General features: G+C 38.3%; 3 protein-coding genes and 1 pseudogene across 7 annotated transcripts; 3 read left to right on the forward strand and 1 right to left on the reverse strand.

Annotated features, from left to right (window-relative positions):
- Positions 1 to 128: 128 nt before the first annotated feature.
- LOC126794864 (probable apyrase 7) lies at positions 129 to 2,272 on the reverse strand (annotated as a pseudogene).
- A 1,785-nt stretch (positions 2,273 to 4,057) lies between these two features.
- Positions 4,058 to 11,926, forward strand: LOC126793463 (protein MODIFIER OF SNC1 1). 3 transcript variants are annotated; one of them, XR_007672067.1, is made up of 11 exons: positions 4,058 to 4,215; positions 5,080 to 5,155; positions 5,422 to 5,499; positions 5,622 to 5,666; positions 5,786 to 6,152; positions 6,503 to 6,605; positions 7,215 to 7,292; positions 7,384 to 8,635; positions 8,714 to 8,984; positions 9,063 to 11,602; positions 11,678 to 11,926. XR_007672067.1 is itself a non-coding variant. In XM_050519998.1 (10 exons), the coding sequence occupies exons 2-10, from the start codon at positions 5,124 to 5,126 to the stop codon at positions 11,478 to 11,480; spliced, it is 4,644 nt and encodes a 1,547-aa protein (XP_050375955.1). In that variant the 5' UTR covers positions 4,058 to 4,215; positions 5,080 to 5,123; the 3' UTR covers positions 11,481 to 11,926. The 3 variants fall into 3 exon arrangements, 1 of the variants encoding a protein (XP_050375955.1); XR_007672066.1 differs by having other exon boundaries at positions 11,681 to 11,926; XM_050519998.1 differs by having other exon boundaries at positions 9,063 to 11,926.
- A 2,811-nt stretch (positions 11,927 to 14,737) lies between these two features.
- On the forward strand, positions 14,738 to 17,402 carry LOC126793777 (uncharacterized). 2 transcript variants are annotated; one of them, XM_050520400.1, is made up of 5 exons: positions 14,738 to 14,948; positions 15,309 to 15,408; positions 15,547 to 15,680; positions 15,890 to 16,333; positions 16,625 to 17,402. In XM_050520400.1, exons 2-5 carry the CDS (start codon positions 15,382 to 15,384, stop codon positions 17,037 to 17,039), a joined length of 1,020 nt encoding a protein of 339 aa, XP_050376357.1. In that variant the 5' UTR covers positions 14,738 to 14,948; positions 15,309 to 15,381; the 3' UTR covers positions 17,040 to 17,402. The 2 variants fall into 2 exon arrangements, with proteins under 2 accessions (XP_050376357.1, XP_050376356.1); XM_050520399.1 differs by having other exon boundaries at positions 15,306 to 15,408; positions 16,625 to 17,399.
- Positions 17,403 to 17,939: 537 nt separating this feature from the next.
- On the forward strand, positions 17,940 to 21,578 carry LOC126793776 (uncharacterized). Of its 2 annotated transcripts, none has more exons than XM_050520397.1 (5): positions 17,940 to 18,167; positions 18,954 to 19,014; positions 19,291 to 19,689; positions 20,413 to 20,756; positions 21,066 to 21,578. In XM_050520397.1, exons 1-5 carry the CDS (start codon positions 18,087 to 18,089, stop codon positions 21,276 to 21,278), a joined length of 1,098 nt encoding a protein of 365 aa, XP_050376354.1. In that variant the 5' UTR covers positions 17,940 to 18,086; the 3' UTR covers positions 21,279 to 21,578. The 2 variants fall into 2 exon arrangements, with proteins under 2 accessions (XP_050376354.1, XP_050376355.1); XM_050520398.1 differs by having other exon boundaries at positions 19,294 to 19,689.
- The last annotated feature ends 1,780 nt before the right edge of the window (positions 21,579 to 23,358 follow it).

Below are 23,358 nucleotides of genomic sequence, written 5' to 3' on the forward strand. Positions count from 1 at the left end.
TTTGAGAATCTCATCTCATAGAGAAATCTATGTTGAACAAAAAGGTGCTGTATTGTGTACATAATTACACTGAAGCTAGGCGACCTCTTTAAAATGATGGTGCACCAACTTCAGGCAATGCATACCAGCTAATCCATCATTTTCTGTCCTCTTCCTCACAAAGAAGCTCTTGCCGCAACCCAGCTTCACTTTAATACAGTAGACAATGGATAGAAGACACAGAAGTGCAGCCAGTACAAATATTGGAGAGGATACAACCTTCATGCATAAGTTTAAAATGCTACTTTGAGATTGAGTTGTACTTGGCCATAAATATTCTCCCTCTACCAATGCAGCTCCTAATGTCCAACTAACATCCCCAGGACCAAAAATGATCTCTTTGTCACCAAGACACAGAGCATCTTCAATGAGTGATGCCATATAAGGCACTTGAAAACAATATTGCCAAGCATTATATCCGTTTTGTGATAGGTTGGTCCATGATCTAGAGCATAACTGCTGGCCGTTCTCCCAAATCTTTGTCAAGGTGGCTCTTGAGCTCAAATTTAATTGTCATAAACAGCAAAGAAACCAGATGAGGCATGAAAGTGGGCTGTTGGATGAGCAACAGCAGTCAAGTTTATTATATCACTGCCTGTTAACATTAAAAGAGTAATGTGAATCCCCTAACATGCTTTAATAAGATAAGAGAAAAATGTCCAACAAACACCATATAATGCATGCTAAGTATTGCACATAGAGGTTCAGCAATGCATATAACAACTGAGACTTGTCTTTCAGTCTTTGATGCATTTTGCAATTATTGGTGTGACTAATAGCTAGAGCGAATTTTTCTGATGTCATTTATACATCCAAATGTCATGCTGTTAATCAATTCATAATTCATGAGCATGTAGGAATCAAAAAGGTCGTAACGATGAGAAAATATTTACCCTCTCAGGGTAAGTCAAAATCATAGTAATTCTGCGCTTTTTTTGTTGTTGGGACAATATAAACTTGTCCAATTAAATTGCATAAGCATGAAGATGATTCAAAACATATAAGAGAAAAAATAAACTTCTTCAACACCTCAGTGGGTGAATAAATATACTTACCCATATCAGAGCACCTCTCTGTGTCCGGTGTGCTTGAAATCGTAGCAGCAGCCCTTGCGAGTCTTCTACATTGCTCCCAGTTTTGTTCTCCAACCAGATACACAAAAGATGATTTAGATTCCTGCACTTTACCAGTCATATTTTCCTGACCGCCAGCATTGGGCTCAAAGCAACCACTGCAGGTATAATTTTGCACAATATCTGAACTAAGACAAGGATGTCTGATCTCCAATTTACCCACTTTACTTTCTCTGAATTGTCCTGTGTTGCTGAGCAATACAACCGTCCTGTCAAATGCTTCATTCAATCCAAATGCTGGTAATGAATATGCCAAAATATCATGTTCAACGAAACCAAACTTAGATCTCAGCAAATGTGTGTCTTCTCTTACATCTTCAATTTCCACAACAACCTGTAATGACGAACCTCCCAAGTCAAGAAGTCCCACAGTCGGCAACCTTGAATGATTCCTAAAGCTGCCCATTTTATAGTTTAGAGCCACCCAACCATAATAAGCTTCTTCTTTGCCACTCAACATCCTTATCCAACTCTTTTTATGAAAAAAAGTGTTGCTTTACAACAGTGTCCACATCATCCAAGACCCGTCTAGCATCTTCCACAGGCAATCTCCGTAATCCAGCAGTAGCTAGAACATAAATAGGGGTGTCTCCATGTCTTTCAACTGGAACCGTATGTTCTGCCCATGTAATTAACGGTTCCAAAGACGCTATTATTCCTGACAAGTTACCAACAAATTTATCCAAACCAGGCTCAGTTTGCAGACAGTGATACATACAACTTTTCAAAAGCATACCCTCAGTTGATTTGTCGGGATAAGTATATAATAAAATTGGCAATTCCCTACTACTTTTTTCTACCAGCCACTCATACACATTCACTCGGGTTCCCGTACTCCCACAATCCACAACCACGGTATAATATGACCCTTTAGATACACTATGCTCTCTCCCATACTTGAATCCAAAATAGACACCAAACAAGAGAAGACCTGTAACTAAAACCAGAAGACTTGTTTTCAATGCCTGTTTATGTGAGTAAAATCCATGCTAGGAAGCTTAAGTTTGGAAGCCGATTTAGGTTCCATCTAGCTATTTCTGCCATAAATGCATCCCAGATATATTAACAACTGTTTCACTCTCTCCTCACTTTAAAGATCCATCTAAGTGGCCACATAAAGAACAAACAATATCCTTAGATCATGAACCTCCTACCAGCTTAGTGCTAGGTGCCCCCTACTGTAAGTCAAGTACTCTTAAAGCTCAGCTTAACCCAAATTGAACCAAAATCGAAAACCCCTTTGATCAATTCGGCCTGATCGATACGAAGTTCCCAGTCTCAAGATGATGAAAAAAAAAACTCAAAAACAGGCAAGCTGCAAAAAAAGGAAAAAAGAAGAAGCTTTCATTTCGATGCACAATATCAGATATATATTTGTGAGATCAAACATCCACTAGTTTCCTATTGGTGCATAAATACTAACAACCAGAAACAAGAAAGTCAAACCACAACCCTGGTTCCAACTCACATAATATTCCAGAACTAGATTCCTATTCCTTGTGTTACATTCTTATACACCCGACAGGGAATAGACCTGCCCAGATGCAATGCTTAACCAAAAGCAGCTATCTTGAGCTCATTATATAAAGTTTTCACAACCAATCGACCAAAGGTAAAGCTCAAGATGGCCATGCACAATGAAAAGACATCATGTTTTGGAATTGATTCGAGCAGATGTGAACCATAGAACGAGAGATGAGATCACAAAAGCAAATCTTTACCTGGTTTTTTACTATGAAATCAGCTTGCCATCCACACTCGGCCTAAAGCTGGATCAGCTCAGAACATTGAACAGAAGGAGAAGAAGCTGAAGGTGACACAAACCGGGTCAGGTTGCGCCGGTTTGGGTTTTCGGGTGGCCGGTGACAGAATTGGTTGAAGTAACAAGCAAAGCAAAGGACTATAAGAGCAAAAATTACTTGATGACAGAAAAAAAAAATCACTGTTTTGGTGTTTGTTGTTGTATTTGTCTTCTTTTATTTTTTTAAGGATATGAAATTGTTGGCCGTAACTCATAGTCTTATACATTAGTCTCATTACAGATAGTTTAGTGGCCTGGTGAGAGATGTGTTCAAAGGCTTTCAAATCGGTGTGTTCATTTGGCGGATGCACCTTTTTTCTTATGAGATAAAGACAGTTCGGTAGCGTATTAGAGACATGTTTCAATATTTTCGTGTATATCATAAAAACTCGTATTATTTTTTAAATTCTTTATATAGAGTTAAATGTATTTCATAAATCTAAGTAAATAACAACTGTTTTGTTATGTGAATGGTGATAACGAGGCGGTTACAACAACATAACCAAAGAGACTCTGGTTTAGTCATGTTATCTCAATGTTCTATATGCCCATTACACAAACAAAAATCTAGTAGAATGTGGATGAGATCACTCATGCTTCCATTGGATGAAACTTCATGACCTCAGTACATAGTCAAAATGCCCAAAGCCTCCAAACTATGATCCTCTCTACCCTTCATGGCTTCATTAGCTCATTCACTACTATACAAAGTGGTGGTAGTTTCCTACTTTCCTTTCTGGTAATGAGAGTACAAGGACATTACACCAAACCAAAAGCCCCCAACTAAATCACCCTCTTATTCATCATCCTATGTTCAAAAACACAAACCAACAAGGCTTCACACCCCATTTGGATTTGGATTTGGATTTTTTTCCCCAAATATATAGCATAGGAAAAAAAAAACAAAAAAACCAAAATTGAAAAAGGGATCTAATTCCGTCATTCCGTGTGTTGATACATCACAAGGCTTTTGCAAAAAACCGTAAAATCCTCGAACTCTTTGGAGCTCTCTCTATCCTTGCCTCCCTATTTTCCCTTCTTCTTCTTCTTCTTCTTCTTCTCCGATCCCAAACCCATCGCTCTCAACTCACGGAGACCCTCTCTCTCTCTCAACGGCCTTCGCGATCCTTCTCCAATCCCTAAACCGCTGCGTTTCGATCGGCTTTTCTTCTTCCTTCTTATTCTCCGTGTTCGAAAACCTAGGGTTTCCGCGGACCTCGTTGAAGCTTAATCCTCCACCAGGCAAGTTATATAGTCTCTTCTGATTCTCGATTCCTGTTCTTGATTTGTTACGCTTCCAATTGATACGGTAGGAATTCGTTACTGCCATTTCTAGGCTGAATCGATTGCCTTACTCGTTCTTGTTCTTGCAAATGCTTTGGTTGAGATCGAGCCGTGCTGTAGGATGTGTAGCTTTGCAGTTATTGGTTCATATTGTTTGTTAGGTTTTTGTTTATAGTTGTTAATGCATGAATGGTTGATGTACTGGGCTATTGAAATAGCAGCACAAGAAAGCCCCTAGCTCTTTTTGAAACTAGTGGTGTTTGGTTTTGTTTCCGAGATCGGATTTTTTTCATTTATTAGTTTTAGCTCTTTGGCTTATGTTTAGTAACTTTAGGTCGAAACTGTGAATTAGTGTTTGTCTGTGACATTGCGAAGGAGGGTGGTTACTATTAATTGCAGTTCTCCTGCACTTAATGTAGCTGGAAATAGGATAATGGGGCGACCGAAGTTTGTGATCCGTGCTTGATCATGATCGGTAGAGGTTGCTAAGAGAAGGGTGAAGTTGGGAATATAGGGAAGTGTTGTGTCTGTTGCTGACGTGTAAATTCAAGGGAGAAAAGGTTTATGAGGCAACTTTCAGCTGGCTATGCTTATGTTATAAATAGCTAACTACATGGTGCGAGTTGTGACGATTAGTGCATGAACCTGAAGTTATTAGCTAATAAAGTTTTGGTTGTGTGGTGGTTTCTATTGTGTGTTACACTTAAGATTTTAGTATGAAGCTGGAAGACGAACTTTCGGACATTGCTTGTGTTTGAAGTTGCTCATCATGTCTTTCTTTATTAGTACGGTATGCTCATATGTGTTTACTTGTGTTTACAGTTTTTATCCAAATTGTTTGATGACCTTGTGGAAACAGTTGAAACATGACGTCGAGTATGTTGTCTGGGGATCGGAGGTATGTTTTTCATTGTGACACCTTATCTTATTCTGGCAGCAATCACTATGTTCCACTAGAAATTGCAGAATTGCTAGTTTAACTAGACTGTAGTATAAAACTCACTGCGATTGCCTAGGAAAAATTAATTACCTGTTGTTGTGTTAATTGGAGAATTATTATGCAAGGAAGATTCTAATTAGTTCACAAAAATAACATGTTCCAGAACCACATAATCACATATACATCTTTTAGGTGGTAATCTAATGCCGTCAATACTGATTCAGGTGGGCATCTTCTTCCAGAAGAGGTGCAATGACTGTTTTAGGAAAAGTTCCGAAGCCGATAAACTTACCCAGTCAGAGGTATTGCTTCATGTTAAGTTATTTATTGTGTGTTGACAAAAATATAAAAGGTCATCCTTTGTGTACTGTGGTCCCTTGTTTGTTCCCTAATATTCACAATTAGTTTTCTTTGGTGATTCAAGGTTAGAAAATCATGGTGTAGATCCATCTGTGGAAATTGTTCCCAAGTGAGTTTTCTCTTTCGCTCTCAGCTTATTGATTACTCTTGTCAGCATATAAAATTCAATGCTACTATTACATTACTGGAAAATGATCTCTATGTCTATCTTGAATTGTGTACTTGTAGGGGCACTCTCAGTTGGGGCAGTAAATCATCATCTGCATCCAATGCATGGGGAACCTCATCACTATCTCCAAATACTGATGGTGGCACTACATCACCAAGCTACCTCAGTGGCCACATTTCATCAGGAAGTGGAACTAGACCATCAACTGCTGGTAGTGATAAATCTCATGAACCTACTTCCAATGCATGGGGTCCCAACTCCAGGCCATCATCGGCATCTGGTGTCTTGACATCAAATCAGACGTCACTGGCATCATTGCGTCCTCGCAGTGCAGAACCAAGGCCTGGGAGTTCACAGTTGTCAAGATTTGCTGAACACTCTGAACATCCAGTGGCATGGAGTGCTCCTGGGACTGCAGAAAAATTGGTATATCCTTCACTATTTCACTCTGTCAATTTTATGGACACCTTGGTTAAATCACGGGCAGTTGGGATCTACATAGGTTGGTTCTACATATATAATTGTCTAGGTGATATAAAGTTAACGCTTAAGAGGAGGAAATTTTTGTTGTTAGGGAGTTGAACTGAGATGCTGGTTGAACTGTGCGTTGTAGGTACATGGTTTAAGGTTGAGATATCCCTGTATTCTAATCTGATCCAAACCCAGCAAAAAAACATTTGTTCTTGAACACTGCATCTGCCATGTTTACTCCCTTGCTGTCTGTGTAGTGCATATGAGTGGTCTGATCTGTATTGATAATGGGGGGTTACATGCAGGGAGTGACATCCTCAAAGAAAGAAGGGTTCTCCCTCACTTCTGGAGACTTTCCAACACTTGGTTCTGAAAAGGATAATTCAGGGAAGAATGCAGATTCACAAGGTATTATGCTTATATCTTTTAACTTCACAATTCAATCCTGAAAGACATTATTACTACTGAAAAACCTGTGTAGAAACTCACGTGATGGTTGAGATGGCATGCCCCATATATTACACTTTCTCATCGACCATGTTTTTAGCAGTTTCACTAGGTTTTTGTTAATCAATGTGGCACTGGCATATCATTTTGTAAGAAACAGTTCTTGAGATTTTTTACCCCTAGCATCACTCCTTGAAATTAGCATACTTCTGTGCTGTTATCGTTTTCTGAAATGTGGTGAAGCACAAGTGTGATGGCTGCTAGTGTTTGTTTCTTACTGCTATGTATTGCCTGGTACTCCTGTACCTTTTGTTTAAGGCTTTATTGTGTTTGGAGAGAAATGTATGTTGGGATAATCCTTTATCTTATGCTCATTATTAGTTGAATGCTTGAGTTGTTGGGGGTAGGGAAGAAAGCGAAGTTGATTTTTGATTGGAGGGGTGCCATGGTCTAGCTCCTTTACTTTTCTACGATTTTGCATGTCTTTGCTGTTTACATTTCTTTGTTTGGGTTGGTCAGACAGTTTTTTTTTTAATCTTTACTAATTGCTTGATTAATTATTTATTATAGATCACAGTTCTTACTCTCGCCCGGGCTCGTCTTCTGGTGGTGGAGTGGCAAAGGAGGCAACTGGGACTTCTGTAGTTGGTTTGTTTACATATTCTTGATTCCTTTCTGATTGATTGTCAAAGTTTTTGTCCTCTTTAGCTTTAAATTTTTTCTTATATATCTTATTCAGGTGATATCTCTGCAAATGCAAGTGTGAAGAGTGGAACTGTTAATTCTTGGAAAAGAGAAAATCCCTCTTACAATGAAGATGGAGGTAGACCTGGGATGGAGAAGTGGCAGGGCAATCCCCAGCCTTACCCTGGTGCTAGTGTCCCTCAACATTATGATGCATGGCATGGTGGTTCTGTTCACCCGCAAGGTGGTCCAGTACCTCACCCCCAAGGTGGTGTTTGGTTTAGAGGTCCTCCAGGGGGTCCTCCTTTTGGGGCTCAGGTCCCTCCTGGTGGCTTCCCAATGGAGCCATTTCCATATTATCCACCACAAATCCCAGCCGGTGCTCTTGCAAATGCACAGCATATTCCTCCAACTGGACCAGGACCAAGGGGACACCATCCTAAAAATGGAGAGATGTACAGACCTCATATGGCAGAGGCATATATCCGCCCCGGTATGCCAATTAGACCTGGATTTTATCCTGGTCCTGTGCCCTTCGAGGGATATTATGGTTCACCCATGGGATATTGCAATTCAAATGAACGTGATGTCCCATTTGTGGGAATTCCAGCTGGTCCTCCTGTCTATAACAGGTACCCTAGCCAAAGTGCTCCTGAGCCTGGCAGACCTTGTGGATATGGTCCCACCAACCAAACAGTGGCACCAGAGAAAATAGAATCTGGTCATCCACATGATACACGTGGACCATACAAAGTTCTTCTGAAGCCGCACGATGGTTGGGATAGAAGAAATGAAGAACAAAAAGGTGAAGGTGCTGTAACAACCAATGCATCATGTCTTGAGAACGAGGACCAATCAAGAGCATTGTCATCAAAGAATGATTGGAGATCAGATTGCAGAAAGGAAGGAGAGAGGGACCGAAGAGGTGAAAGACCTACGTCTCAGAATTCTGACCGAGGAGCTTCTTCTGCTCGTATCAAAGTCAAGTCCCCTGAAAGTTTGAGTAATATGAGGGCAGTTGATACCATTCCAGTGAAGAAATTAGATACTGAAGCCTGTGGCACACAAGATATTGCACAAACACTCTCAGCAAAAGATACTAGTCTGATTCAAAAAATTGAGGGATTAAATGCCAAAGCACGAGTTTCTGATGGACGAGGTGATACTGCATTTGTTTTCAGTAGGGAGGACCAAAGTAAGACTAACCAAGACAACCCTAAATCTAACAATTCAGTAAATGAACCTGGTAGTGGCTCGGGCACTGAAATCATACATTCTTCTCATGAAGTCAGCAGTGGAATTTTCAGGTGGGTTGGTAACTTGTAGATTTTAACAATGTATCTGCTTTATCAAATGACGGAATCTATTGATTTACTGATCTACAGGCGACCTACCCATGGCATGCACAGTAGATCAGATAATCGTGGTAGAGGAAGGTCTAATAACCAAGAAGGTCACAGCTGGGGGAAGAAATCCTTGGTCTCTGAACCAACATCTGTGGCACCAACAGCAAATATAAAAGTCCATTCTAATGATCTTTTGCATGACAACATTGCATCCATGGAAGCTATTGAAAAGCCTGGATCTCATCCACAAGGCAGACGTGAAGACGACTCATTGACTCCAGTGTTTGATCTGAATGATTCTGAGGCACAGGTAATATACATTTCGTTTCTACGTTGCTTGTAATGCATCAGAAGCTTAAAACTTACATTCTTTGCCACATCTCATCAGCGCGCTCAGATGAGGGAACTAGCTAAGCAGCGTACCAGACAGCTTCAGGAGGAAGAGGAAGAGCGGACACGAAGGCAGATGGCCAAAGCTCGAGCAAAATTGGAAGAGCTGAATAGACGTACTCAATTGGTGGATGGTTCAAATCAAAAGTTTGAAAATTTCTCCAGTGGTGACATCCAGATTAAACAAGAAGAATCTCAACCTTCTGGTGAACCACGAGTGGCTGTTAGGAAATATGACTCGCTAGTCCCAGCTTTGGGTTCTAACCTCAACACTATTGCACAGAGTGATGAGAGCACCAGTTTAAAAGTTGAAAAATCAACTGTTCCATCAATTGAGCTGCCTCCAGAGAGACCAAAGAGTGCCTACAAGGAGCCCATTTTCATGCATGATCAACCTGTCCCTTCGCAGCAGCAGGTTACTATTGCTAATACTGATCATCACAACACTGCTCCTCAAGCTCATGATAGCAGTATCTCAAGGCAGAACCAGACACCTAAACAAAAGCAGAACACTCAGTTGGAAAAGAACTCTACTGGGAAGAATACTTCCACTAGCATGACTGACGCACCAAATAGTCAGAAAGGTGCGGTTGTTAAGGCATCCTCATCTGGTGGAATTGGAGCTACTTCAATCGCTTTGAGTACTGAGTCAAGCTTGACTGCAAATTCTAGTGCGATACTCGAGTCATCTTCTCATCCAAGAAAGAAAAGTAATAAAAGTGGCAAGAGCAAGCAGAGAGCGGAGCATTCATCATTTGTGGCTGCCATACCATCATCTATATCAAATGATCCAAATCATGCAAAGACTACTATAGAAAGTGGAAAACCAAATGCATCTAAGGTGGATTTAGATCCTAGCTCAGGTCAGTCACAGTCCCTTTCTAGGGATGCATATCAGTCGATGGAGCAGAACTCATCTTTACCAAGTGAAGAATCTCAAGGTAGATTAAGTGGCCAGTTGAAATCTCAGCATTCTCACCGGATGCCTAGAACTTCACAAGCAGTCAGGCACTCAGTAAAATTTCAGAGCAATGATGCTGTTATCTGGGCACCAGTTCGGCCACGGAACAATACTGATGTAGCTGATGATACCAACTCCAAAACTGAAGCTGGGGCTGTCACTGCTGCAAAGAGCGACCATCAAGCACAAATTAATTCAAGAAATAGGAGGGCGGAAATGGAGAGATATGTTCCAAAACCTGTAGCTAAAGAGATGGCACATCAAGGAAGCACACAACAAACAATTGTTTCTGAAGTGCAGCAGACTGCAATAAATGAGAACATTAGTGGATCAGATTCTGGTCCTCAAGGTGCTGAAAATTCTCAACCTGGTGTAGCTATGGGGAAAGCTGGTTTTGCTGTAGATTCCAGGAATGGGAGTAACAGGCATAATAAGCAGGGAAAAGCACATGGGCCATGGCGACAACGGGGGTCAAAAGAACCAACAAACATGCAAGGTTTCGAAGATGGACCATCATATACTTCAAATGTTGGTCAGAGTGATCTTGGCTCAGTGACTGATCAACCAAAGAATACTGATGATTGGAATGATGGATGGAACATGCCCGAGGAACCCAGCACTGCTGTACCAGTCTCTGCATCTATTGTTGTAAAAGAACATGGAATGATACCTGGTAGGCGAAGGCAGCATTCATTCAAGGGACACAAAACTGTGGCAAATATTCATGATCATGAGCAAAAGAAAGGCTATAGGGGGGATGGTGACAGAGTCTACAACAAATCTCACGCATCTGAAATGAGTCAAACAGACTTACCATCTGCTTTGAAAGAGAATCAAGCTGTTGGGGAACATTCAATGCCTCATTGGCAGCCCAAATCTCAGGCATTTGCAGCCGATAATCATCAGGGAAACAGAGTTAATGGTCCTGACAAAGATACCACTGAAAATGTGGCTCAGCATCGACATGATCAATACAAGTCCGAAAGAAACAATGCAGGGGAAGGACAGAACAGGAGAGAGAGGAAAACAACACACAGAGGATGCCCTAACTCCCCACACCATGGTCCTGTGAGCCCAGTGGAACTGACTCCTCCTGTTATGGATGCTAGACAAGAGCATCAGTTTCAAACAGGGTTTCGCAGGAATGGAAATCAAAACAATCGTTTCAGCAGAAGTCAAGAGTCTCGTGGGGATTGGAACTACTCGGGGCATGATGGTAGGCAGCAAAACCGCCCTGCAAATCGGGACAGGCAGAGTTCTCATTTGGAGTACCAGCCAGTTGGGTCATACAACAGCAGTGACAAATTTAACAGTACCGAGGGACCTAGAGAAGGTTCTCAGACCTGGGGCGGTGGAAGGGTCAAGGAAAGAGGCCAGAGTCATTCGAGACGTGGTGGGGGGAACTTTCATGGACGGCAAAGTGAGACTGTTCATGTAGTGCAGGATATGAAGTAGTAGCAAAAAAAATTAAATGACTAAAGATGAGTTTATTATTGATGAAACCGCTCTTTCCCACATTTGCATCATGAGCCAGTGGCAGTAGCAGTGGAAGTGGCTTGATCTCAGCCTGTTTACAGGTATTCTAGTAATACAGATGTCATTTACTATGTTTACATTGCTGGGCAGACAACTAAAGACTTGTTTGCACTCAGCAGGGTTTATGGCGAAGTTGATGGTGTTAAATTAGGTAGCGTCTTGGAGGTAGTCAGATTGGTGCATTTCCTTTTGGATTGAAATGAATCTGATGTGAAAACATTGTGATGTGGTCATCCTCTGTAACCTGTGGAACTCTTTATCATTTTATTTGTTTCTATTAGCCTTGTATTTACTTGTAGTGACTCATAATTCCTTTGCTTCTAATATGATGCGGCGACGAAATGAAATTAGAAGAAGTTATGGTTCTTTCCTGGTTCGTTTTGTTTCTATATTTTTATACTGCTTGCTTTGGGTGCCGGACATTTGTTGGTCAGTAGAATGTGAAGTTCTTTTTTTTTTTTTTTTTTTTTGAGAATGCAGTAGAATGTGAAGTTCAATCTTGAGTTCTCTGGAGAATTTGTCAGTAATGACAGCAAAAGAAAAAATGCATAAAAATGAACACATGTAGGTGTAGGGTGGATTGTGGTTTCTGACAATATGCTTTTGCTGAAAGTGCTTTCAAACTTGTAACTGGAATAGCTGAGAAGCCCAAGTGCAATATTGAGATTTCCATTCAGCAGTGTTAACCCACAAGTCAATATTTAAACGTAAAAGATGTACAACTTCAATTTAACTTTTATCAGTGTGTACTGTGCATTCTTCTTGCCTGTATTCTTCGTACGTGATAAAATATTCAAACTCTATTGTCATATTGGCACCAATCTTTAGGAACGCTGATTCTTCTTTACTGTTTGGAGTCTTTGTCTCACCCATATGAGTATTCACTATTCAGTGCCTGATGTCTAATTACACGACTAGATGGATGTCAGGATGTGAACGGTTGAAAATGGATAACTTGAATATAGATGTATGATGGTCTCATATGAGTAATCAGTGTCCATGACTCCACGGTGTCTAACTACAAGGTTCAATGTGAATGTTTGAAATCGATGTCTTTATAGATGCATAGTGCTTAAAATATATGCATAGTAATTATTTAATTGATGATTTTAATAATTAAGATTGCATCGCACAGGCGCTCGCTGTGCAAATATGTATTAATTAAGCCAATTTCCTTATGTAATCAATTAACCGCCATTTATGCGCACCATTGCATGGAAAATTTGGTAAAACACAAAACAAAATATAAAAGAAATGAGATAAAATTGCATACACTCGAGCAACACTATTTCGCACATGCGTATCTACAATCAAGTAAGGTAATTTCGCAAGCGTGTATGCATGAGTATGATCTAATGATTAGATTCGGCATTAATAAATAAAAATAAACTTATTTTTTGAGAAAAAAATATCCATCATTTAGGATTTGCATAATTTGTTTAATGTTATAAAACTCACCCAAGCGGGAAAATGGTTACAAGACAAACGTCTCAAGACAAAACGCCTATCGGATATTAGACGGCTTGTAATCTATGTTATTTTCTTACACATAAGAAATTATTAGTCTCATGACGCACGTGTATGTTATCATTTGATTTTTCTTCTTCTATTATAAATTATAGAAAAAAAAACAAAATTTTAAAATTAATGAAAAGAAATAAATTGACAGTGGGTAGTTTTACGTAATTATCTTTACAATAATGATGTTCTCTTTATTTTTCTCTTATGTAGAAATCATTATTCTATTCAGGTGAAATTATAATCTGTAAATTATAATCATACCCTTAGCACCAAATCCAGAGAATTTAGAGATTAATAAATTGTGGGTATTTTGGGTAATTTAACAATTTAACCATGTAACTTCTCTTCTGGCTTTATTAGATACTAGTCTCATCAATGTTCTAAAAAACGGTCTAGGCGGCCGCCTAGGCGGCGCCTAGGCGCTAGGAGGTCACCCACCGCCACGCTTTTTGCCTCGGCGGCCATTTGTGGCGTTTTGTGAATTAAGCGGCCGTCTAGGCGGTCCTTGGCGGTTTTAGGCGGTCTTAGGCGGCCACCTAGGCGGTCCTTGGCGGTTCTAAGCGGTCTTAGGCGGCCTATTCAATCCTAGGCGGTCATATTTAGTCCTAGGTGGTCCTAGGCGGCCCTATTCAGTCCTAGGCGGCTCTATTCAGTCCTAGACGGTCTAATTGACTCTATTCAGTCCTAGTCGGTTATCCATCATTTAACATTAAAAAAAATTAAAGAAGGCCGCAGCTCTCACTCTTTGTCTATTTTCTGAAAACTGAATCTCATCAACAAAAGATGAGGAAATACATATGAATATTAAGTTTGAGTCCGATACTGAATGAGTTAGGAAATAATTTGGAGAGAAATAAATTGAGATTTAGTATTATTGCATTTGTTTCATTATTTATCTTTTCTTCAAATATTTTTATGGACTTTCTACTTAAGTTATGTGAATTTAGACTATTTTAAGTATTTTTAAAATTAATATTAAATATCATTATATATTTTTAATCATTAAAATAATTTTAAATATATGTATAAAAATAAATAAATATTTAATAATTCAAAACCGCCTAGGCGCCGCCTAGGAGGCCGCCTAACCGTCTAGGCGCTAGGAGGTGGCTGTCCGCCTGCATACCGCCTAGCGCTTTTTAGAACCTTGGTCTCATGACACACACTTCATGTATGTTATAATTTGTTTTTTTTTTCTAAAAAATAAATAAAAATTAAAATTAAAGAAAAAAATAAACTAATAGTGGGTAGTTTACGACATTATCTTCACAATAGTTGATCATTATTATTCATTTGGACTGAATTACAGAATGATGACTTTCTCCTTATTTTTCTCTTATGTATAAATTCTCTTTATTTCTTTTCACATTTATAATTTGTATATTACAATCCTACTCTTAGTACCATATCCAGATAAAATTTAGAGATTAATAAACCATGAGTATTTTGGGAAGTTTAAAAATTTAACCATAAAACTTACATTATGGCTTTATTAATAGAAGATATTATCGGTAAAATATATTTTTTCCTCAACCCGGCCCAAAATATATTGGGCTGCCCGAAAAAGGCGTGGAGTCGGTTTCCCTCTCTCCTGCTTTACCTTAGCTTCTGGTTTTTGGTGCTTCATTACCATCCACATTTCACCGTTTAAAAAATTGAAAAAAATTAGTTCCCCTATAAAACCCTAAATTCACCAGACTCGGTCCAATTGCTTTCATTCTCTGTCTTTCTCTCCCTCTCTATCTCTTCTATCCATTCCCTATATATAACTTCAATAGTTCAATTCCATAAACACAGAGGCCTCATTCATTCTACTTCATCCCCAATTCACAACCCTCATGTTTTGTTAATTGAAGCTGATGACAGGTTAGCTGGGTTCTTTCAATTCTGTCCACGAATCTGTTTAGGGTTTTGTTTTCTGAGCACCAATTGTTGAGCTTTTTTGGGTTTTCATGAAATGGAGGAGCAAAGTTTGAAGCTTTACATTTTTGTTTTTGTGAATTTTTAGCTTCTTTGGTGCTTAGTTCAGATTTATGTGTTCTTATACTTCGTTATGAGATATTTCGAGGATAAGGAAAAAGGGAATTTGGTTTTCAAGTTGTTCTACATTTGTATTTACAATTGAACATTTTGATGGGTTCTTGTTATCTGAGTTGAAGTTGGTTGGAATTCTCGACCTTATCTATGTGTATCTCCTTATAACTTGTATCTATTTTGCTGCAGAAGTAAGTGGTTATTTGGGGTTGTGTGTCAAATTAGGCCCTGCTGAGTAAATGATTTGGTGTTTAAGGTGGAGACAATGGCATTGGTTACCCATCAAATGCAGGTAATTTGAAGCAATGTCTAAGTGCAAGTTTTCCTCTTCATATGCGCCTTTATATAGCTGTGTTTTAGCTCACAAAGCTAATCTCTAGTTTTAATAGAAACTTGAACTTTGTATTTGCTTATGTTTATTGAATTGCAGGGTTCGTTTGTGACATACCCCTCCAGGACATTGTCATGGAGCAAGGGGATGAAGTTGAAGCGTTATGTAACAACACTTCACATGGTTGGGAGGACAGAGAGTTGCTCTATCATAAAGCACAATATTTGTTTGAGGTGGGAACTTCTTTCAATTTGGTCGTTACTAGTTCTACTTAATTTTATTATTTCACTCTTACCAGCTTAATTTATGACTGCTACTTTTAAATTCTTCAAACTGTTTTACTCCAAAAATTGTGGGTCACATGCCCACAGGAGTGAATGCACACCAGACCAAATCCACATTTCTTTATCTTGATCAATTAAACAGAGAATTTGTTTCACAGTGTAGGGGCGTCTCCCATACGTGGACCAAAACTTAATCCGTTGAGAGTTTTAGCCTTCAAGGGCAGTGCCCGGAATGATAAATCTGGGGGTAGAAAAAGTGGGTCAAAGCTTCCCAAGAATTCAGTCAAGCTAAAAGAGAATGAGGATACCACAGCAGGTTCTCCCCAGGCAAATGATATCCCTCTTTCCTATGCCTCTGAAGCAAACGAGAATATAACATCTTCACCTGCCATTCATACTCTGTTTAAGAAATGGTTGAGAATGCTCCGAACTCAATCATCAGGTGAAGTAGTAGATGGGATTCTGGGAGAAGAACCTCCTCCAAAGGAGACATCAGAAACTGAGCACCAAACTCAAGACGAGGAAAGAGATGGTTTTCTAAGGACAATTTGGTGCAATTTTCTTAGTCTAAATGCTGCAATAAAGATACCCTTGCTTATCTTGTAAGTATAGTGCTCTCTTGGTTTTATGAAAAAAAAAAGCTTCTTGCATTTTTTTCATGTGCTCATTTTGTTGCATATTGGTACACTGTACATGAAATTGTTCAAAATTGGTAGTCAGACTCGGGGGTTTGTTTCTGCAAAAGTTTGTTGTGTTTGTTATGCGCCAGCTTTTGTTTGCTTCTATGTAGTTGAAGTCAACATCTCAGTTTGCTACTATCACGAATAGTCATAAATCTAAACTTAATAATTTTGCATATCTTTGTTGATTATAATTCTCTGCTTTCTCTGCAGCATCCCCTCGTACCTGGCTGTGAATGTACTTTATGGTGCTGAAGTTTCAAGGGAGTTAACTCCTTTATGGATTTTGGGACCTTTCATTGCAGCTCTCTACGTCAAACTGTTTCAGTGGCTGTGTGCACTATATGTTTTTAGCTTCAAACAGACTGTTAGAGTAATTACAAACTTGCCCACTTATTACCTGACGGCATATAGATACATTTTTCATGGGAAGCTTAAGGAGGATATGTATGCTCGTTTCTGGCAACCTGTAGTTGACATCAAGAATTTAGATTACAGGAAACTATCCAGAAGAAAGATGAAAGTATTACAAGAGTTATTAGTTGAGAAGTACCTCGATTTTGTGGAATCAATATGGCCATATTATTGCAGAGCAATCAGATTCTTGAAAAGGGCTAATCTCATTTAGAAGATGAGAAGTTCTTAGATTAATCGGCTGAAGTTGGAGTTGCTCCTGATGATGGTCGCAAAAGGTTCCGACACTTCCGAGTTTCTTTTGAGGAGCTTGCCAGTCCCATTTTAGATTGGGTTCCATCTTGATCTGTAGCTGGTCCACGATCACGACTAGCGGATTTGTCCGGGTTTGTGTAATTTTTTGTAAGGCAGCATTAGCATTCTTATTTTTGGATGAGATCCGTATTATTTTGTTCATGTACTGTATTCAGCTGCTGCGAATGTTCTCTGAGGTTCCATATTGAGAAAGTAATTTCCTCTTGATGTCGTACTCGAACCTCTTTATTGTGCCCATTTGTGCCATCATACATGTCTTTTGCATCGATCAATTTCTTGGCTCGTCCAGTGGATGTCTGCACAGCTTGAGGCAAAAACCGGATGAAGCTGCACAGGCTTCTTGTTGGTTGTATTCCTTTTCAACTTAAAAGCTTTACCCCTCATTTTTCCGTCTGTAGGTTTCTGCAGACTAGTTCATAATTGTAACAAGTCTTCTCCTCTTTTAAAAAAAAATGGCCACAGCTATATTCCATTTCATTATTTTCTTTGATCAGGTATTCCATTTCAGTGAATCCGTATCATCCAAGATATGAAGAAGCTGGTTCTGGACAACTTGTAAACAGAATGTCAAACTTGGCTCTTGGTACATTAATTTTGTAAACAAAATACGAAGGGGGTTGAGGAAGAAAACGAAAATGACAACAAAATATCGGCATAAACATGTGTAAGCAAAGAGAGGGCCAACAGTCGTAGGAATAGGATTTTGTCCAAAACACACACACACACACAGAGAAAGAAGAGCTACAAAACAAGCCGCTCTCTCCATAAGCCCACTTCCTCAGTATCTCCGAAGTCCGAAGTCCGAAGTCCTCTATTTTCCAGCAGTTTCCTTCCTTTTTCGTTAATGGGTGCCCTTAAATACCTCTCTAGGCAATTGAGTTTGCGTTAGAATCTCGCAGTCTCTGAAAAGACTGCGCCTTTTTGTGGCTCATTGTTTTCTACAGTTATGGCACTCAAGTTTTGTTCTTCGTTTTCTTGCTTGGCTCCTTCTCTTTCTCCCCATTCCCAATTGAATAGAGGTTCACAGGTGCGTGTTTGCCTACCCACTAATTGTTTTACTTCGTTGAAAAGTCTGATCAGCTTGAAGGTTTGGACTTTTGAATTGGTAGGTCAGAAAACATTAGACATTGTTACTTAGATTCCCTTGCAGTGTGAAACTAGCTATTGAATGAAAGAAACAGGGGATTTGATGCTCACGATTTTAGTTTGGGCTAAGTTTTTGGGGGTATATGTCTTTGTGAACTAGAGGATTGTGTCTCTGGTTTTGGCCTTGGATGATTGAAGATTTGTTCACAGCTCTTTTAGAATATCTTTAACATGAATGAAGCATATTTGTTACTGCTGTTACTACTACTGAGGAGTTATGCAAAGTAGAATTATTAGAACTCTGCAAATTATGGTTTCTGACTACTTGGAGTTGCTTTGATGAACTGTGGTTGTAAGTCAAGATTGGATTCATTGAGCAATTTGGTATTTTAGGAGTTGTTATAAGTTTGGAAGTATTAACTCTGATGTGAATGAATATTTGTATAAATGACTATTGATATAGTTTGGAGTTTTGAAAGAAAAATATGTCATTTTAAATTTATGCTCTAAGGAGGATGTATTTTTATGTCTTTTAACAATACACATCAAAATTCTCTTGTTCTTATATATGCATTTCCATGTACAACCTAGTGCTTCAATTTTTCACACTTGACTATTTTTTGAATTCACTTTAAGTTGTCTCATGTAAATGTGATATAAAGTACAGTGTATTCTAGACGAGCTCATTGTCTTCAACTTATATAATATTGTTTCATCTGATGTCCAGTTGAGCTTATTTCAAGCACGGTATGGCAGCCAACAAAATAGTGCTCAGAAACTAAGATATGGTAAAGGTTGCTTTCTTATTTGTTAAATACTTTAATAGCCTTCAGATTCTTCTTTAGTGTGCAACAGTCAGCACAACATCTGATTATGTCTCTAAGGTGCATAGCATGTTCGAATCATAGTATAACTCCACAAGTAGACAGATGGACTTTATTCAACTGTAGCTATTGAGTTAACCTTTGGTAAAGAACTTCAGTTATGAATTTTAAGTCAATTACTTACTATATAAGTGCCAATTTCATTTCTAATTGCTGTGTTGTATGACTATTACTTACAAGTAGACAGGTCATGCACATTCCTAAATCGAGTACAGAAGTCGAGCACAAAGATCCGAAAGAGTCAAAGTGTACTGTTTGCTGTTTCTGAATATCAGTTACAGAACAATGAGACAATACCAGATGATTCGGAACAAGAAAATGACAATCATAATGGCGATATATCTCCTGCTAGCAATTCAAATGTCCTTTTTGAGGGTACTGGTGGAAAACCAGGTCTAATTTCATTTTATAACCGTCCCTATAAAAGAGGAGACAAAGTTTCTGTAGATACTTCAGCGAGGAAGAATAACAACCTTCTATGGCTCGTTGGTCCTGCTGTTCTTGTAGCTTCTTTTATCTTCCCCTCACTTTATCTGCGGAAATTAATTTTGACCATATTTGAGGACTCTTTGTTGACAGGTGAGTGTCTCCATTTCTGTTTTTTTTTAAATCTATATATACTTTTTTTTTTTTTGAAATCCATATATTATTTAGTTGTGTTCTTTAATTAAGACCTGAACCTTTCTGTATAGGACGAACAGGAAGATGATCTCATCATCTTTACTTTTCAAAATAACCATGATCTATTATCATTGATTTAAGGTAGATGGAAGGGCTCTCTATACTATGGTAAATTGTAATTCCACCAAAATGAGAATTTAAACTGTTGACTCTAGTGACCCAGTGACAAAGGGAAAGTGTATTTATTTTCAGAAGAGGACTAAATCTAGGCAATATATGATAGCTTTGGCTTCTAATGACTGGAAGTTGTTGCTTTTCTGTGACTTGTCTCCGTAAATTGACAATTATATGGTAGAGAAGGACAACTATCGATATACCGAAAACATAACTAATGGTTGATGTCAGGGAGGGGTAGTAATTGAGGAGAAATAAGAAAAAATGTGTGTAAGAAGTAATCTGAGACATGGTTCTGTTGATTGGAGAATCAATTTATGCACTCTTTGAAACTAGATGACTGTTATGATTTGTAAAGATTTTGTATGTCCTTAAAGTCTGTACTAAATAAAGAGTTTGGTTCATAAGCTACTTATCTTGTATCCTATTACTTTTATACGAGCATTTGATTCTTGTATTAGGAACTAAACACTTTTGGTTCTCCTAACTACCTCTGTTCTTTATCAGACTTCCTCATCTTGTTCTTCACGGAAGCTCTCTTCTACTGTGGTGTTGCGGTGTTTCTTCTTCTGATTGACAAGTTAAGGAGGCCGACTGAACTGGAATCGGCTGCATACAGTAACAGAATCTTGGCCCCTCAGTTAGGACAACGAATCTTATCTGTTGCTGCCTTGGCACTTAGTCTTATATTACCTATGGTCACTATGGGCTATGTCTGGCCCTGGACTGGCCCTGCAGCTTCTGCTACTCTTGCTCCATATCTGGTTGGTATAGTTGTGCAATTTGCATTTGAACAGTATGCAAGATATAAGAAGTCACCTTCATGGGCTGCTATCCCAGTCATCTTTCAAGTAAGGCCAACCTTATATTCCATTTTCATTTGTTGGGTGATAGTTGTTATCATTAATTTATGTTAACTTAAGTAAGTTATGCATGTGAATTTTCGCCTTGTGGTACTGTTTGGGCATCAATCTATGACCTTATGTTATCATTAATTTATGTTAACTTAAGTAAGTTATGCATGTGAATTTTTGCATTGTGGTACTGTTTGGGCATCAATCTATATGTTATGAATCCTCCCGTTGTGTGATTTTGACTTTTTGGTCAAGTGCTGGACTGAATTATTGAATTAAGACTTCTTTTTCTATTACGCTCAACAGGTTTATAGATTGCATCAACTGAATAGAGCAGCACAACTTGTGACTGCTCTGTCGTTTACAGTCAAAGGAGCTGAGATGACCTCACAGAACTTGGCAATAAATAGCTCGTTGGGTACGCTGTTAAATGTCCTTCAATGTCTCGGAGTTATCTGCATTTGGTCTCTCTCTAGTTTCCTAATGAAGTATTTCTCTTCTACCACTACTACTGCATAATGAGAACATCAATATCTTGTGAGGATCATGTGAACCAGAAATATTGCTATTGGTCTCATTCTGAAAAATTGATGGCTCCAACTCCTGTTCTTGTGGTGTAGTACTGCACTGTTGGTAAGAAGCATTCTTGAGACCAGTCACAAACAAGATGTAGGTTAGATTTTCTAGACGAGGACTTCCAATGCAAGAGAGCAAGCTAGTGAAATTTTGTTGCTTCTATTTCCATGTAATTTGTTCCAATCTATTTTTATTGTACATACGACTGTTGATCTTTCAAGTAAAAATCATTTTGGTTTAGAATTTGACAAAGGGCTTACTTGCAAAAAATTTCTATAAACTCTGCAGAAATGCAAAAGAAGCTGTCTTTCATAATAATGCAGTCCTATAAACATGTCACAGTAACTGATGAAAGCACAGTTGCAGTTTTACAATCCTGCACTGAAAGCCTATATTCTCTTCTCTGATATATTCTACACGGATCCTTTGTTAATCAATTAATTTGTTTTCTGATTCTCATGCAGTGGTCCAGCTTTGAATTAGGTACTGTGCAAATAGAGTTGGCCACCAAAACTACATGATTATAGATAGGAAGAAGCGCTAAGTCAACATTTTCTGATAATGAGAATCAGATTAAGAATTAGATCAAGAATTTAAGATAATAAGTCAAGACTATGATACAACCTACCAAGTATTCTATGTGGACAGACATTTCTTGACTTGATTCCAAGAAACATGAACAGATTATTTCTTCTCTGGAAATGAACATTTATTCATAATTTATTGTGAACTAAACTCAAGTATCAGATAATAACAGGAGAACCCATGTTCTGTAAGATAGTATTGGTTTGCAAACCTATTGTTTATGAAACTATATTGATATGTTAGAATTTTGTTATTAATATACTTGTACTACTTCACTAAAAAGTGCACCTTTTGGTGAATCTTTCATGGAAATAATTGAAGAAGTTGCTTAGTGATAATACTTACTTTGATGACTTCAATCCAATGATGTACCTTCTTCTTTGTCTGTGTGTGATTTGATATTTTCCCTTTGTCTTTGAGTAACCTGATAATTAAACTCAATTGTCTTCTCATATGGTGGACATTCTTTCTCTTGTGGTGTTACAATAACACCCAGATAATATTCTGGAAATTGACATCAAAGTCTTTAAGCAGATAGCATATGTTGTACCGAAAACAAGATCAATTGTTTTTTTTTTTTGACCAATTCAGATTCAGCTGCAGCTGCTGCACTATGAGAATGAAATATGACATATCTTGAGCATATAGTTTGCACTCATGAAAATGTTTCTGACCTAGTACAATGACTACAATGTGTTGCATTTTAACTTTATATAAAGGATAGGGCTCATGTATAGTCCATTTGGTAATCATATACATCTTCTCTGAAAAAAAAAGGGTAGTGCTACTTTCCTCCACAAATATCATTTGGGAGACAAATATCTTTTCTTTTTTTTCGCTCAAGCATTTGGGTAACAATTATAAATGGTCCAGCTAATTGTAAGTACTTTATATCCTTTCTTGCAAAGGTGCATGAAAGATATAAGCTATTACTGATGGCTGAGCAATTAGAATTCTCTCTCAAACTTCTTAAGCAAACTTCTTTGTCTTTTTCCTTTTGGATTCTATTGGCAAGAATCCCTTGTATATATATTCTGGGGCAAATTATAGTCTCTTTCATTTGATTAGTCCTAATGTTGAACTTATTACACCAAACCTCACATGGTCTTTGGCTCTATTGTGTGTTTCAACATAATTTGATCAAGTGGTCAGTGCTGTGAAACTTGGTTGTTCAAATCAAATGTGGTAGTTTGAGTTCTATGTTTTCTTCTTGTTTTTAATTTGGTATTTGGTGGTTTAGGTTTCACTGGTCTAAATGTTTAAATAGACCTATTTACTGTACAATGAAACTTCAAACAGAAGATAACTGTGCAGGGTAGCAAGAAAATTGTGAATAGAAAACTAAAGATGCCAATTAAAATTTTGGTCCATCACAAGAGGAAATCCTTTTACATCAATCACCCTCTCAATATCCACATTATGATTTTAAAAGGAAAAA

This window comes from Argentina anserina, chromosome 5 (assembly GCF_933775445.1).
Source record: "Argentina anserina chromosome 5, drPotAnse1.1, whole genome shotgun sequence".
In the NCBI taxonomy this organism is placed as follows: domain Eukaryota; kingdom Viridiplantae; phylum Streptophyta; class Magnoliopsida; order Rosales; family Rosaceae; genus Argentina; species Argentina anserina.